The 16,569-nt window shown below is 42.8% G+C and overlaps 1 protein-coding gene across 1 annotated transcript; it reads left to right on the top strand.

Annotated features, from left to right (window-relative positions):
* Positions 1-6,610: 6,610 nt before the first annotated feature.
* On the top strand, positions 6,611-15,296 carry ercc4 (excision repair cross-complementation group 4). The gene is made up of 11 exons (XM_072456180.1): positions 6,611-6,851; positions 7,708-7,888; positions 8,979-9,174; positions 9,269-9,476; positions 10,109-10,289; positions 10,460-10,582; positions 10,658-10,762; positions 11,582-12,155; positions 12,227-12,319; positions 13,564-13,676; positions 14,428-15,296. The coding sequence occupies exons 1-11, from the start codon at positions 6,675-6,677 to the stop codon at positions 15,168-15,170; spliced, it is 2,694 nt and encodes an 897-aa protein (XP_072312281.1). The 5' UTR covers positions 6,611-6,674; the 3' UTR covers positions 15,171-15,296.
* The last annotated feature ends 1,273 nt before the right edge of the window (positions 15,297-16,569 follow it).

The raw sequence follows: 16,569 nt of genomic DNA, 5'->3' as shown, positions 1-16,569 counted from the left end.
TTTCCACACTCACACTTCTCAACCCCAATCTTAGCCTTGTAATGACAACTGGCTCTCTTCTGTTACAATCAAATTTAATTCTCAATGTCATTATAGAGCTGCCTTGGCTGTGGAGTCTGCCCCTTCATTCCATTCCTCACTCATATGTGCCACTACCCAACTAAATCCAACCTCACCCCCTGTGGCGAGAGTTCTATACAGTGAATAATAAAATTCAACTAGATCCGGCCTTGATTTAGACCTCCGTTCTTGAACTGTTGTTAAAGCTGTGGATGAATCACTGCACATGAATGCACTATATTCTTCTTCTCCACCCATCGTATTGCCCACAGTAACCCCATCACCTCTGCTCTAAACACAGACATTTTACCATTTACGGTCTGTGATAATCTACGACTACGAGCCTGCAGACAGGTGGACACACATTGAGGTTCAGTATTCCTATATCATTGCCAAAATATTTCAATTTCTGTCTAAAATTTGTTTTAGCCTTCCTTCCACAACCTGTAAATTCCCAGTGTTGAAAAAGCAAGCTTTGGGGTGGAATGTTTTGATCTTGACTTTTTCATCAAATACCTGAGACCAAGTTTGGCCCCACAAAGAGCTAGTGGCATCTCTCCATTTTCCATGAACAAAGATGAAATCGGGGTAGTGCGGAAAACTCTGGCAGTTTCAAGCTTTTTAATTACAGAAGGGGCGGCAGCTCCATAAGCACACAACTGTTATCCAAAGCTGATCTAATCATTGCTCTTTAGACCATCAACACAGATTCTTGATCTGTTCCCCAAGAGATACATCTAAGGACTCACAACTTTCTCACACTTAAGGCAGACTTTCTCTACATGAGCTTTCCATGTGAGGCTTTTATCTGACAACTTTACCAAAATCTTAGATTCTTACTCATTCGTGTGTGTGTGTGTGTGTGTGTGTGTGTGTGTGTGTGTGTGTGTGTGTGTGTGTGTGTGTGTGTGTGTGTGTGTGTGTGTGAAAAGTCGTCTTATATGTGCTCGAACAGGTCAGGGAGGTGAGGTTCTTGGGGGTCACCTTTGACGAGAGGCTTAGTTGGCGTCAGCACATTGATGAGGTCAGTGGTAAATGCAAAAGGGTGAATAACTTGCTTCGTTGTCTATCCGGCCAGGACTGGGGGGCCAGCAGAAGGTCGCTCCTGGGTATTTATCGGGCCGTCATGAGGGCGGCTATTGATTATGGCTGTATAGCCTACATGTCTGCGGCTGAGACTAACTTAAAGAAGCTTGATGTGGAGCAAGCCCAGGCCTTGCGCATCTGCTGTAGGGCTTTTAGGACCTCCCCTGTCTCGGCGCTGCAGGTTGAGTTGGGGGAATTGCCGTTACGGCTCCGGAGGCTAGAACTTCTGTTGGCTTACTGGGTGAATGTGCAAGGTCATACGAGCTCTCACCCGGTGAGGGACTTTCTCAGGGTTGATGGGGGGCAGAGTGAGGCTGGCGGTATGGTTTTCAGCCAGGTAGGAAATGCGAAGGCGCGGCTTGCGGGGGTTGGTGATCTGCGTGTGAGCCCGTCGGTGGCTTTGTCTGCTATAGCTCCGTGGAAGTTTGTCCCGGCTCCTGTTGATGTTAGCTTGCATGGCAAGCTTAGAGGAGTCGCTGGGAGGGCACCGCAGTTTGCCGTTCAAGCGCTCATCGATAAGCACTCAGGTGATGTGTTTATTTATACCGACGGGTCTAGGGATCCTGAGAGTGGGCGTACTGGCGCCGCTTATTTTGTGCCTGACCTGGGGCTGGCGGTCAGGAAGAGGTTGACAGATCACCTTTCTGTTTTCACGTCGGAACTTATAGCGATACGGTTGGCGTTGGAATGGGCGGAATCTGCTTTGCAGTGTTGCGGCTTTGTTGTGGCCTCTGACAGCCTTTCTGCATTGCAAAGCATTAAATCTGGGAAATCGGATTGCAGACAGGATGTGTTGAATGGCATCTTCTGTCTGATGCTCTCCCTGTCCAGGAAGGATGTGAGGGTTTCCTTCATTTAGGTCCCTGCGCATGTGGGGGTGGATGGTAACGAAATGGCTGATGCACTGGCTAAACGTTCCCTTCGGCGGCCATCAATTGATGTGGCGGTTGAGTTGGGCAAGTCTGAAATCAAGCCCGTTATCAAGAGTCATGTGGTCGGCCTTTGGCAGGAATTTTGGAGCCACTGTGTTACTGGACGGCATCTCTATCACATACAGGGTAGTGTGGGTCCTTGCGGGTCTATGGGCAGGACCGCGTGGGAGGAAAGGGCCTTCGCCCGCATGAGGATTGGCCATACTAGACTCAATTGGTCACGGAGTAGGATAGGCAAACATCCGACCGGTCTGTGTGGTCACTGTCGGGTGCCAGAGACTGTCGAGCATGTGCTGATTTGCTGTGAGGCTTATGATGGAGAAAGGGCCGGGTTGGCCTTGTGGTTTCGGAATAATGGGCGGGAGTTCAATCTGCGGAACGTTCTGGCGATCCAGTCACAGGATTTGTGTCAGGCTGTGGTTGCTTACTTATGTAGCACAGGGCTGGGTAAACGTTTATAGATGTGGGGGGTGTTGGAGACTGATGAGGAGCAAGAGGATGTTCTAACGCGCTTTGACTTCATGGGCCTAGAAACGCCAAAGTGATGGAGGAAGGACTTCTAAAGGATAAAACGACAAAGACGTCCCATGACCTCATGGGCTTTGTAAAACAACAAAGACGTCCCATGACCTCATGGGCTTTGTACTTCCAAAGCACCGAACGTCAGAGAGGGAGAGGAAGATGCACAGGGCTGGGTAAACGTTTATAGAGGTGGGGGGTGTTGGAGACTGAGCCGAGGATGAGGAGCAAGAGGATGTTCTAACGCGCTTGGACTTCATGGGCCTAGAAACGCCAAAGTGATGGAAGAAGGACTTCTAAAGGATAAAACGACAAAGACGTCCCATGACCTCATGGGCTTTGTAAAACAACAAAGACGTCCCATGATCTCATGGGCTTTGTAAAACAACAAAGACGTCCCATGATCTCATGGGCTTTGTACTTCCAAAGCACCGAACGTCAAAGAGGGCGAGGAAGGTGAAGAAGAGTCTCCCTGGAATAAGGCCGGTTGGTCTCTGACACAACAACTATTTTAGTCACAAAAACACATCATGACCTCATGGGCTTTGTAACGCCAAAGCAATGGGAGGAGTACTTTTACGGACTACGACAGAGTCTGAGGACTACGAAACGTCTGAGGAATAAAGTCTGGCGGTAATGCAACACTCGGATGCCAACCGCCATAAAACAACAACAACATATATATATATTGAAGTCGTCATAAGGCGCTGGTACAGCTGGCAGCCCGGTGTAAACGCTCTCTCTTCTTTCTCACACTTATTGTGCTTTATCTCCTATATTTTGTAAATATAGTTAGTATATTTTTTCTATTTTACTGTACGATAGGGACACGCGCTGGAATAGTTTTTTAATTCAACTGTTTTTGACTTTTTTCGGCTGGATTTGAGCGTTTTTCGTTGCGTTCGTTGTGTTGTTGTGACGTGAGCTAGCTCCGAGCGAGCCCACCAGCCCCCCCCCCCGCGCCCTCCGGCCGCGCTAAAGTACGGCGTGTCGTCGGTACACGTTTATATACACGTTTATATGAAAGAGGAACTTCACGAACGATCAGGACACGCACTGGAATCGCTTTAAATTAACTTGTTTTGACTTTGTTCGGCTGGATTGAGTGTTTTCGTCGTGTCGTTGCGATGTGTCTTGGCTCTGAGTCCCCCGGCTCCAGCCCCGCCCCCCGTACCGCCCCCCCACAAAGGAGGAACTCATGAAACTGCGGAGAACAGTCGTCTTACCCGGAGATCGTCACGTTATCCCGGCGCAATACTGACCTAACCTAATACTGATGTGCAATTCTGTCATATGTGCAATTACTGTGAAATTCATGTGCAATTCATGTGCTGTCGTGACACATATTCATGTGCAATTACTGTCGGGATCACATGCAATGGTATTTATTTATTTATTTATTTGTCTATGGGAGTTTTTATTTATTTATAGGAGATCTTCTACTGAAAGTGTTTTTCAGACTTCCTATATGTGATCTGTTCTTCTGGATCTACCTCTGTATCTACCTGCGTTGCACCAATGAAATTTCCCCATGTGGGACAATAAAGGAATATCTTATCTTATCTTATCTTATATATATATATTCAACCACATTCTCTAGGGGAAGCAAGAGTCCTTCCTCGTTTCAAATCGTCTGCAAATAAAGACAAGCCAAAGATATTGGACAGGACCGGTCTCATTATGCTTCCCTGTGGTGTGCCGTTCTCCACCTGACGACAAGTGTCTATAGTTCTCTCCTTATTTGAATAGTCGATTACTTACTAAATTCTTGGTCCAATTAAGCATTCACCCGTTGATTCCTGCATCATGTAATGCTATTAATACGCTTTTTTGATAACATGCTGTATGCTTACACCACTCTGAGGTGATTGCCAGAAATTAGATATTGGGTGTGTCTCCAAAAATTTAGATGTGTCCAAATATTTACTAATATTGTGACACAGGCCCACCGAATTCTAAAGAGTAATAACTTAAATAGGCTAATGACAGGAACGTCAAAAGAGCTGTGCTGGCCACTTTGTTTTATTTCTATGTCTGTCTTAAAACTATTCACCTCAGACAAGGGGTCAAGGAGATTTTTCACAAAATTGATTTCATTTCCTGTACACTTGTGTATTTCAGATGAATAAATCTAAATCTCTCAAGGCTTTACGTGTTATTATAACAACTGGGCACACAACTGAAGGTGTGTTGTACATGAGGTTGATCACGTGTGTTCAGCTGCTGTGTCAGTGGTGCAGCCTCGTCCCTCTGCTGCCTTCCTGCTCCCAGCTAGAGCGCCCCCTGTCTGTAAGCAGGAGCCTCACACTCCAGAGTCCAGACTACAACACTAAAGCCTCAAACACCTGGGCATTTTATGTGACTCTTAATGAATACAATTGAAATGTTGGGAACATAAATGTATAGGGCTATGCATTGTAAAGATGTGTGGAGAGGCCAATTTTCCCAGTGTTGCCCCGGACAGCAGTCCTGTTGATCTGCAATAACAGCTTCAAGTGTGCGCATGCATTGTATGTCTCTCTCCCTCTTCTCCCTCTCCCAGCCCAGTGCTGATCTGTTACTTATGTCGGTCACAAATGGGTTAAGTCCAGGTTGTTCTGACTGATCATTGTTCATTGTTTTATGTTGCACGGTATCACCAAAGCAAGTTCCTGTGTTTCTGAACTCTGTTCATTGGCAATGGCAATAAACCTTTTCTGATTCTGATCAAATGGTTTAATAGCTTATACATGTTTGTGCGCAACACAAAAGAAGATGATGTTAACTTGTTCATCAAACCATGAGATGGACAGCCTTGAGAGAAAACTGCATTAAATTAGACGCCGAGGAGACGTGTCTTTTTTAAGTTTAGTCTATAATAGACTGCAAGAGGCGAGGATCGTTTTTTGGTGCATAAAGGGAAAACAGGCTAAACAGTAGCTTGTTGTATTTTCTTGCTCCTGAGTCTGTCTTTCCACAGTTTAACTGTGGTTTAAATATCTGTTGCTTGGGAATGATGTAATGGCATGATGTCAGCTTTAAGATTGTTTGTACACAGTAAAATGTCCCATATAATAAATATGACACAGAGGTAAAAAAAAAACAAGATAGATGCATGAAAATAGCTCGGTCAACATTCACAAATAGTTTAACTGTTTGAAATAGCTAAGATCTAATGTAATGGCCTGATGTCAGGTTTAGGATTGTTTGTACCAGTTCACAGATTATGAGGAAGTACAGTAACAAAGAAGTGTGCCCCATATGATAAATATGACACATGATATAAACAAGATAGATGCATGAAAATATCTTGGCCATAAGTTCTCAGTCTGAGCGTGGGAAACAAATCTGAATGAAAAAGGGAAAACGTTGTTCACGAGTGTAAAAGAAAATTCCCACCAGCACCCTAAGTAGGCCAAGAAAATTACTAATATTTTTGGATGTACCAGCTCCTTGCTTGGTCGGCACAGTCACACGCTGGCACACCTTTAACAAAAGGTCATTGTGCAGGCTAGTATTAACCTTTTCTTCCTATTTTATCCATCTTTATCTATCTTTCTGATTTAATTTTTGAAATGTTGTGTTGTCTTAAACACATTGGTGATATAGGCTCTGATGATTAGTCTGTTTGGGGTCAGGGCATAGGCCACTGGAGTGATGCTTTGGCAAAGGAATCATTCTGACCTTGTTCTTCCACTGGAAAAGCAGGAATATAGTGTTTGTGAACCCCCACCACTACTCTTGTCCGCGCTCACTTTTAAATAATGCTGCGTTGTATGAATTCAGGAATGAAGTGAGTGTGGAAATCCTGAAACTGTAAATCCTGAATGTTATCAAGCAGCAAAAACAACACAGAGAGAAGGCAGCTCTGGCCTCTTTATGAATCTAACTATAGCCTTTAACGACAGTAGGGGGCAGCATTGCGCGTACGGCCTGCCGGAAATAAACCAAAGAAGAAACCACCGGAAAAGCCGTTTCAAAACATTGGGGAACAAAACCGAACAGAACCGAGGCAAATGCTCGCCCTGGTCACGATGGACCTTTAGTGTTGAGGTGAAATACGGGACATTCCTCTGTGGTGGCTGCTCTGTCCTCGGGATGGCGGGCCCGCTGCTGGAGTATGAGACGGAGATGTTCCTGGCTCTGTTCGGCTCGGACGGGCTGCTGGTGGCGGCGGAGGGCATGGGCATAGACCGGGTTCTGCTGCAGTTTATGCGGGTGTACTCCGAGCAGGACAGCCTGGTGCTCCTGCTCAACACCTCCACCGCAGAACAGGTCCGTCACACAGAGAGACGAGACAGACGCAAACAAACAAACACACACATAAACAGTTATTCTGATTTTCCGGTAACTTTAAAGTGCATTAGTTTGGTGTGAAAGTCCCTGTGGTAAATATTTATCATAGTTTTACATCAGTGAAGTTGCTGATTTTGAAGAAAAAAATATAAATAAAAGGTGAAAATAACTGAGTTGAGTTGAATCTCTACGTCATCAATAAGCGCCTTGTAAAATGCAGGGAGAATTTACACTCAACTTTTGTGACAGTTCAAACACTAATTTAACAAAACAAATAGGTGTCATGGTATTATTATTTGTCAAATCATAACTATTGTGTTGTCACTACTGCTTTTAGTACTCTACAGTGTCTGAATATGTCTTAATGAATGCTAAATATGTTTAGTATTTAGTGTTTCAAAAATCTCAATTGGTTTAATGAAAACTCGTGATGTCACAATTTTTTTGATCAATTTTTTTTATTGTACATTAAGCCACGTTAAGGCTGAAATATATTAACTGAAAGTGTCAAGATTGAGAATATTTACAGATATATTGTATTAATCAAAAATCTGAAACCGGTCTAATGCCACGGACTTTGTTACAAAAATATATTGTATGTGTTTTAGAGTCTGTTTTGCCCAGATACCGATTGCGATTCTCAAAAATATGACTATGATTTATATTTTAGAGTCCACTGGTCACAAATAATCAATTAACCGCTGCAGTCCTACACATTCCAGGGAAAGCAATAACATCATGGAACGTGACAGCAAAGTGACAGACCCCCCATCATAAAAGTGACACAGTGCACCTTTAACAGTTAACATGTATCTTTTCAACCTTTCTTTCCCAGGAGTATTTGACAGAGCAGTTGCGAGTGGAGGGCGTGACTCATCTGCCCCGGACAGTGACCAGTGACATCCAGAGCACGGAGCGCTACAACGTGTACACTGAGGGAGGAGTACTGTTTGTGACCAGCAGGATCCTGGTGGTGGACTTCCTCACTGACCGCATCCCTGCTCACCTCATATCAGGTTATTACACACTACAACAGAGGTGGAAGATGTACTCAATTTTGTTACTGAAGTAAAAGTAAAAATACTCATAGTAACACACAACAAAAATAAAACTCAAGTAAAAGTATTGGTAGCATTGAAAGCTCTGCTTAAGTAAACGTTTTAATGTACCTGTTTGGAAATGTACTTTAAGAGCAGTTTTGGGGGTAATGAGTTAGAGTATGGAAATTACTTTTTGTGAGTTTGTTTTGTTTTCCCAAAATGCCAGAGTTCCTGCTGCATCATTTATATTAGTGTAGCTTGAATAAATAGGAAATAAGATAAGATAATCCTTTATTGTCCACACATGGGGAAATTTCATTGTTGCAACGCAGGTAGATACAGAGGAAAAGAACAGATGACTTATAGGAAGTTTAAAAAAAAAACACTCTCAATAGAAGAACTCTTATAAACAAAAACTCTTATAAACAAAAACTCCTATAGACAAAACCTCCCATTTCCCAACAAGGGATGGAGAGGAAAAATAAATAAAGATAAAAATAAAATAAATCAAGTAATGTACAGTTTTGTTTTTGGTTTTACAAGATGAAATAAACAGTAACAATGTATTTTAGTTAATTTAGTTTTTCATTTATGGTTGTACAAATTTACTTGAAAATTTTGGCCTGAACAAATTGACTTGAACTCAAAAACCTTGATGCAGAATGTCAAGAATGTCACCACGAATGTGCTAAAAATAAACTTCAAACCATGAGAAAAGCACTTTCTACTTTTCAGTCCAGTTAAAAAATGTCATGGAGTAGAAAGTAGAGGGACCTGCTATCAGATGTAGAGAAGTAAAGGTAAAAAATATCCATTATAAAAAATTGCTTGAATACAGATATGAAACATTAAAGTACTTTTATACTTCATTATGGTACTTTCCACCACTGATCGACAAGTTTTATCAATTGCGTTCATATTTTTCACGTATTTGAAGATGTCACGACCATCAGATGCCACTTTTCAACTCTGAAGTGGAAAATATCTAGTTTTAAATTGAAAAAGATATGGACTCTATACTGATTTTTTTTTTTTTTATTTGTATTGATGGTTTGCTTTCCTTTAGGTATTTTGGTGTACCGTGCTCACAAAATCATCGAGTCGTGCCAGGAGGCCTTCATTCTTCGACTGTTCAGGCAAAAGAACAAGGGTGGCTTCATAAAGGCGTTCACAGACAAAGCCACATCCTTCTCCACTGGGTTTTGTCAGGTGGAGCGTGTCATGAGGAACCTCTTTGTCAAGAAGCTCTTCCTCTGGCCCAGGTATTGTGCAAAGTAAAGCTGTGAAACTCGAAAACTGATATGATAAACTCCAACATTTTGGTCAGCTTCATGTCTGTACAATGTCGTTGAGCAGGTTCCAGGCTTCAGTGAACTCCGCTCTGGAGAGACACAAGCCGGACGTGGTGGAGCTTCACGTGTCCCTGACCCCAGCCATGAGAGCCATCCAGAGCTCCATCCTGGACATCATGGGCGCCTGTCTGAAGGAGCTCAAGCGCTACAACCCCACTCTGGAGGCTGAGGACCTGTCTCTGGAAAACACACTGGGAAATGCTTTTGAGAAGGTGCAGCGCTTAAGATGACCAGGATCTCATTTTAGACTGTCTATTTAAGAGAAAATCAAACTAGTTATATTATAAGGTCCCATCAGAACATGTTTGACTTTCATGTTCTACCTTTTAAATTGTATTAATTTGGCATATGGTCATCGGGCCGACTCAAGGCCGACTCGACAGACAGCGTTTTATATGTGCATTATTTAAATGTGCGCACAACGAACGGCACACACACCACACCCGAGCCCACCCTCATGCCCAAGAAATCTTTGACAAGCAACTGAAGCTGACCAATAACTTTACAAAATAATAACAAAACCTGTCTTTGTTTGAGCAAGAGCTGCAATCAAAAGAAAACTAGTGACTCACAACATGTCAGTTGGACCAAAAAAGCAGATTGTCACAGGCCTGGGATCACGAACTACTCAGAATATATTTGTCTTACATATTCTAAAAGTAAAACATATGTACATTATGGTCAGTGTGGACAAAAGCAGGGTAGAACTTGACTAACCCTAATTACACCAATGTCTTAACCTGAACAATACTAGCATAACATTGTACAAACCAAGTCTAAAGCTGAAAACAAAAAACTGCAATACTAATACCGTTTTACTATTTCTCCATGCGTTTCCTTCCAGACCATCCGCCACTACCTGGACCCCCTGTGGCACCAGCTGGGGGCAAAGACCAAAGGCCTCGTGCAGGACCTAAAGGTGCTCAGGGTGCTGCTACTCTACCTCACCCAGTACGACTGTGTCACCTTCCTCAACCTGCTCGAGTCACTGCGCTCCAGCCAGAAGATCTTTGGCTCCAACTCCGGTAATCTATCGCTAAATATGTTTTGAACTGGGCCCTGGAATGGTTCAAAGTGTCACGTAACTGCAATTCCTGCTGTATATCATATCAAACCGGTGGTGTTGTGAGAGATCGAAATGTGATTGACCTGTATTTGATATTGCATCTTAAAATAGTTTGTTTTTCTTTCTTAGGTTGGCTGTTTCTCGACTCCAGCACCTCCATGTTCATGAATGCAAGAGGCCGAGTGTACCGGACCCCCGAGAACAAGAAGAAAGTTAAACTGGAAACATTGGCTGACAACCCCTCAACAGCCGGTAACAGACCTGCCAAAATCTGTTTACTCCTTGATCTTGTCTTTGTTATTTGTTAAAACGACATTGTGCGTTCAGAGGTGAAACGAGAGCTGGTGCTGGAAAAGAGTCCGAAATGGGAAGCTTTGACAGAAGTTCTGCAGGAGATTGAGAAAGAGAACAAGAGCGCTGATAATGAACCAGGTCAGTGCTGAAAACCTCTGTTCTAGTGGTGGTTAACTTATAACTCTGTAAATAAGGTTGTTGTTGTGAGATTATTTTCTATCTCAAAATAAATCTATGTTTGCACTAATATGATTTTGGCGGGTCAAGTGTTTGCCCAATATCCAGATGGTAGAATATTACATGGTTGGATTGTCAAAAGTGTCACTTTGACACTAAAACTAGTATCAAAAATAAATGCTCATTTGAAGTATCGATACAAAAAGATATCGCACAAACAGGACAAAATCTGACCTTTCCCGAACAGTTTTAGAATGATTTAGAGCTTTATCAGAACTAGTATGAGACCACTTGGTAACATGAAGAAAGTCCTATTATTCTGTGTCTAAAAAAAAGAGCTTTTAAATAAAAATATCGCTGTGGTATAGATTATCAAACACATTCCTTATTATTGAACTAGAGTTTGACAACACTAGTGGCATACCAGGGCATAACAAAACACTTTACTGCAGTTTTCGTTCTGCAAAAAAGGCAACTGGTGCAAAAATATGCCATGTCTTCGTGCAGCAGGTCTTTAGTAACCTCTGATTACAAATTATCAAGCTGAAAAAGGGAAGAGTAAGCTGTAAATCACAGATGAGTAAGAAACAATTCTTATTTTGCCTAAAATAGGGAAAGTTGCACAATATATCAGAAGGCAATATTGGCTGTTAAAAATGTCGACATATCAGTGTGTCTTCACGATATTGTCCGGCGCTTTGGTATCGTGAGATCGTTGCATTGTCCGCGCTGTTTTGAAAAGCCCAAAATATGGTAAATGAAGTCACTAACTGGTTTCAGGCCGCGTGCTGATCTGCGCCAGCGACGACCGCACATGTGCCCAGCTCCAGCAGTACATCAGGCACGGCTCCGACTGGCTCCTCAACCGCCTCTACACCAGAACCATTGGAAAGCGCGACCCCGCTGCGGCCGCCGCTTTGGAGCTGGACCGACACAACAAGGGCAAGAGCAAGTTCAAAAAATCCACCAAGGGGAAGGAGCCTGCCAAAAAGTCCACATCAAAGTCCTCCAAAGGCAAAAGTAGACCTTCTCTGACTTTGACGCAGATGATGGGGAAAGAGGAATCCGAAGGGGCTTCGGCGGCGATGGGCAGCAGCGAGGATGAACTGATGAAGAGCGACGAAGAGGGCGAAGAGGAGCAGACGAATTTCGGTTTGTCCTCGGATGCGTATTACGGAGTGCTGAAGGAGCCGTTAACGGTCATCCACCCTCTAAAAGGATGCGTGGACCCTCACAGCTTAACAAGGGTGCTTCACGAAATCGAGCCCAGTTTTGTAGTGCTTTACGATGCCGAGCTGAGCTTTGTGCGGCAGCTGGAGGTCTACAAGGCGTGCAGGCCTGGGAAACCGCTGAGGTGGGCTATTATGAATGAGGAAATGCTTTGGTGTATTGTATTTTTTTTTACATTATTTGTATGTATTTCAGGGTGTACTTCCTCATCTATGGAGGATCTACAGAGGAGCAGAAATACCTCACAGCACTTTCCAAGGAGAAGAAAGCCTTTGAGCACTTGATCAGGTTTGAAACTATTTAAAATCGTGCATAGTTAATGTTTAGTTTTAGTTAGTTTAGTTAAAGGCGATATGGACGATTTTTCGGCGATTTGAGAACGCAGGCGGAAGTGCGCATGCGCACTCCCCCGTGCGGACTGATACAACACACACGTGCGTTTGTTTATTAGCGCAACGGAGCGCATCACATCTCTCATCTCCCGTAGATTTCTGTCCACTTTTGCATCAGCTCGAACAGTCTTTCTCCGGCTTCATTTTGCCCCGTACACTGAGGGAACTATATTATGATAGATCCATGCGCTTAGACACGCGGAAACGTGGGGACGAGCCTGACGCAGCTGCAGGTGAGCGCTAGGTGCGTTTTATGATTGATACGTGGCAGGACAAAGGATTTATCCACGCCACGAGGAAATATGATACAAAATTTGCTGAAAAAAATCGTCCATACCACCTTTAAGTGACTACATTAGGTTGTAATGTACCGTAGTTTTATTAAAGGGGACATATTATGTAAAATCAACATTTAACTTTTTACCTTGTTACAGTGAGGATTCTTTATCATTATTATACTAATTTTTCATTTTGATTGATTCCTGCATGTTTGAGTAATCCTGTATTGGCCTGCAACTGCGGCTCGAGGGCCGTTTTCACCTACCTCCTATCCCCGCCCACACCACTACTGTGTTGTGATTATTAGGAAAAGTGAGAATCCAAGCTATACACGTAGCTTCTAAAATGTCCTACTTTTTAAAAATAAAAACATGTAAACATTCCGCTGCTTTAAGGGAGTGTCTACAGAGCCGCGGCGCGCGGCCGAAACTGACATGTTATTTTATGCCGCGGCCCCTGAAACAGCTGCGCTATTTGACCGCGCTATTTGACCGCGCCGGGTTAGGGTTAGGGTTAAGGTTAGGGTTAGCCATGAGGCTAAATGGCAGTGCCGCGGTTCCTGAAACTACTGGGCCATTTGACCGCGCCACGGCTCTGCAGCCACGGCCTAGAATTAAATGTCACTGTGAAGGGGCGGGGCTTATCAGTTTTGCTGTTTTGAACAGGAAGTCAGTGTAGCTGTAAATTAATATTACGATTAACTATGAACAAAATGTAAAATGATGATCTCTCCTTATCTTATAGTTTAATACTGGATTGTGCTGCATAATGGGACTATTTTCAATGGAATAATATTGGTGGTTTTGTAAATGAATAATGAATGAATACAGTGATTTACTGACCCTTTTGTGTCTTGTGCAGAGAAAAGGCAACTATGGTGATCCCAGAAGAACGGGAGGGCAGAGATGTCACCAATCTGGACCTCGCAAGAAATTTAGAACCAGCTAATGCCACCACCAACACACGCAAAGCAGGTATGTTTTTGTGTGGGATTGGATTTCTGAACAGGGATTATTAAATTAACCGTGGAGATGTCACAAATATTTTAAACAATTTTTTCTATTGTATATTGAGACTTTTTAAATACATTTTCTACCAAATAAAGGTTGAAATCTGTTGACTGAAGTCTTCTAGATTGAGAATAGTTACAAAAAAGTGTATTGGCGTATTGGTTTTAACATTTTGATTTAATAAGGCTACTGTTTTTATTAGAAAAGGGTCTTGTATGTGTTTTAGAGTCCAGATAATGATATGGATTTATTTTTATTGTCAACTAGTCACGATTAGTTTATAAGTCATTTCAGCCCTAGTTAATCAATAATCATGTTTATGTCACAATATAATCGTAAAAGCTAAAAAATAATATTTTCTCTTTGAATTGTAATGTGAAAATCTGGCTGTTTATAACAAGTTACATTTACTTTATCATTCAGAAAGTTTGATTTCATAAAGCTGGTCAGAAATTCTGGAGTTGTAATGTGTTTTTTACAATTAATGAGAACGTTGTTTGGTCATGATCTCTCAGTATTTGTGAATAATTGTTAAATCACTCAAATTTGAGATTGAGTGACATCCCTGTCTGAGATCTTGCACTAAAGACTTGAGATGTCACTTTCCCTCTAAAAACACTCTCTCTGCCAGACTCTCCATAGTAACACATAAACGATTGTACCGTGAGGTTAATACCACGATAATACCACACCGTTCTGTTTGTCCAAAACCCAGGAGGCCAGGATCAGCCCAAAGAACCGTCCCGGGTGATTGTGGACATGCGCGAGTTCCGTAGCGAGCTGCCGTCCCTGCTCCACCGCCGCGGCTTGGACATCGAGCCCGTCACGCTGGAAGTGGGCGACTACATCTTGACCCCGGACATGTGCGTGGAGCGCAAGAGCGTGAGCGACCTGATCGGGTCACTGCAGAGCGGCCGCCTCTACACCCAGTGCCTCTCCATGACCCGCTACTACAAGAAACCAGTGCTGCTCATCGAGTTCGACCCGGCCAAGCCCTTTTCTTTAATGTCCCGCGCAGAATTTAGTAAAGAAATATCCTCCAACGACGTTTCTTCCAAACTCACTCTGCTGACGATACACTTTCCTCGTCTGCGAATCCTCTGGTGCCCCTCGCCCCACGCCACCGCCGAACTTTTCGAGGATCTCAAAAAAGGGCAGCTAGAACCAGACGCCGCAGCCGCTCAAGCCGTCACGGCCGAGTCGGACACCGTGGCAGAGTCCAGCGACCTCTACAACCCAGGACCTTATGACTTTCTGTTAAAAATGCCAGGAGTTAATGTCAAGAACTGCAGGGCTATTATAAGAAATGCAGAAAGCCTGGCAGATGTAGCCAAACTTAGTCAGGAGAAACTGACTGAAATACTGGGCAGCGCTAACAACGCCAAACTGCTCTATGAGTTTATACATAATGTTGCAGAAGTACCACCACCTCAAAAAAGCAAAAAGCTAAATACGTAATAATGCATTGAGCTCACACAGGTACTTCGTCTGCATTTACTATTTATTCATTTGAAGCAGTTATTCTGTGCATTTGGTAATGAGTTCAACAAATCAGGTTAACACATCCTCTGACATTGACATTATTTGAGATGATCTAGTCACCACAGATATACATGGATGAGATATAATTCTGCATGTTACAAAGAGAAAAAGAACTACTACTCGTGTGTGGGGCCAATGAAAAGTTGACTGACTAGAAAGATTGATAAAAATGCTGTGTGATATTTGATCTTATGATGGACAAGTGTGGGTTTATTAGCAAATAAAAAATATATTTTTTGTATATTTTACTTGCATTTTTCTACGTAAAGACACATTTCCTTCCATTTTGACAAACTGTTTGGAGAAATTAGTAGTTAGCCTATGACTGCTTATGGTAATTGCGTGTAACGCCCAGAGTTACTATTAAAATTACTCTTACTCGAGTAATAGTTTCCCCAAATATGTTTAACTCTTATTTGAGTAATTTCTTGGATCACTACTTTGTATTTTTACTTGAGTAGTATTATTTTGAAGTAATGCAACGGTACAATTTTCAAATGATCTAACCTCTCCTTATGATAATTGTACGTTGAACTGTTAATACTGCAGTGACATGTTGACATGTTATGAATGACACAGTAGCAAACACAGATTTATGCGTTTGATTGATAATGTTTGCATTTTTTCTTTTTTTAAACGACACAGAGGGACTTGTTCAACAGTAACTCAGCTCACCTGTTGTAGTTTCAACTTAGTCAGTTCTTAAAGGTCAGATTGTTTGAATCAGAATCAAAATTACTTTTATTCATTTTCTAGAGGAAATTCTTCTTGTTGCAGACCTCCAGCTGGCCAGCAGAATGCATAATCAACAACATGCATATTTACATGTGAACTGCATGTGATTACTTTACTTTACAAAGCAGGGAGGATTTGCTGTGTCTCAGTGGAGCAGTGTGACAGTAAACCAGCACATTGTGGAACGGGTGAGAAGGAAAGTCCAGTATAGTCCGGATTTTGGACAACATCCTCCTCTCAGTTCAGTTTAAAGTCTAACTTGGAACAACAAAGCTTCAGACAGAGCAGTACCTCTAGTTAGCTTCATGCCCCACCTCATGGATGCTTTGTACAACAGGTCATGTAGTAGTGCGTCACTCCCATCAGACTTGGTTTCCCTGTAATTATTTGCTTATTAGTTAAAAACACAAGCTCTAAAGTCCAGTTCCTCCTCACAACAGCACTGACCAGTAACCTGCAGGTAACGGCACGTGACCAGGACCAGCACCACGCCCCCCCGGAGAGCTTCCTGTCCGACAGCGTCATTACGTCACCTTGCATCCGAATCAGTCGCAGCCATTTTCCTCCTCCGCGAAATAAA

Source organism: Eucyclogobius newberryi, unplaced genomic scaffold (genome assembly GCF_026437365.1).
Source record: "Eucyclogobius newberryi isolate DKJ021-1_F unplaced genomic scaffold, fEucNew1.0.hap1 SCAF_20, whole genome shotgun sequence".
Taxonomy (NCBI): Eukaryota; Metazoa; Chordata; class Actinopteri; order Gobiiformes; family Gobiidae; genus Eucyclogobius; species Eucyclogobius newberryi.
The sequence above is the reverse complement of the archived record's forward strand: the minus strand, read 5'-3'. Positions and strand labels throughout refer to the sequence as shown.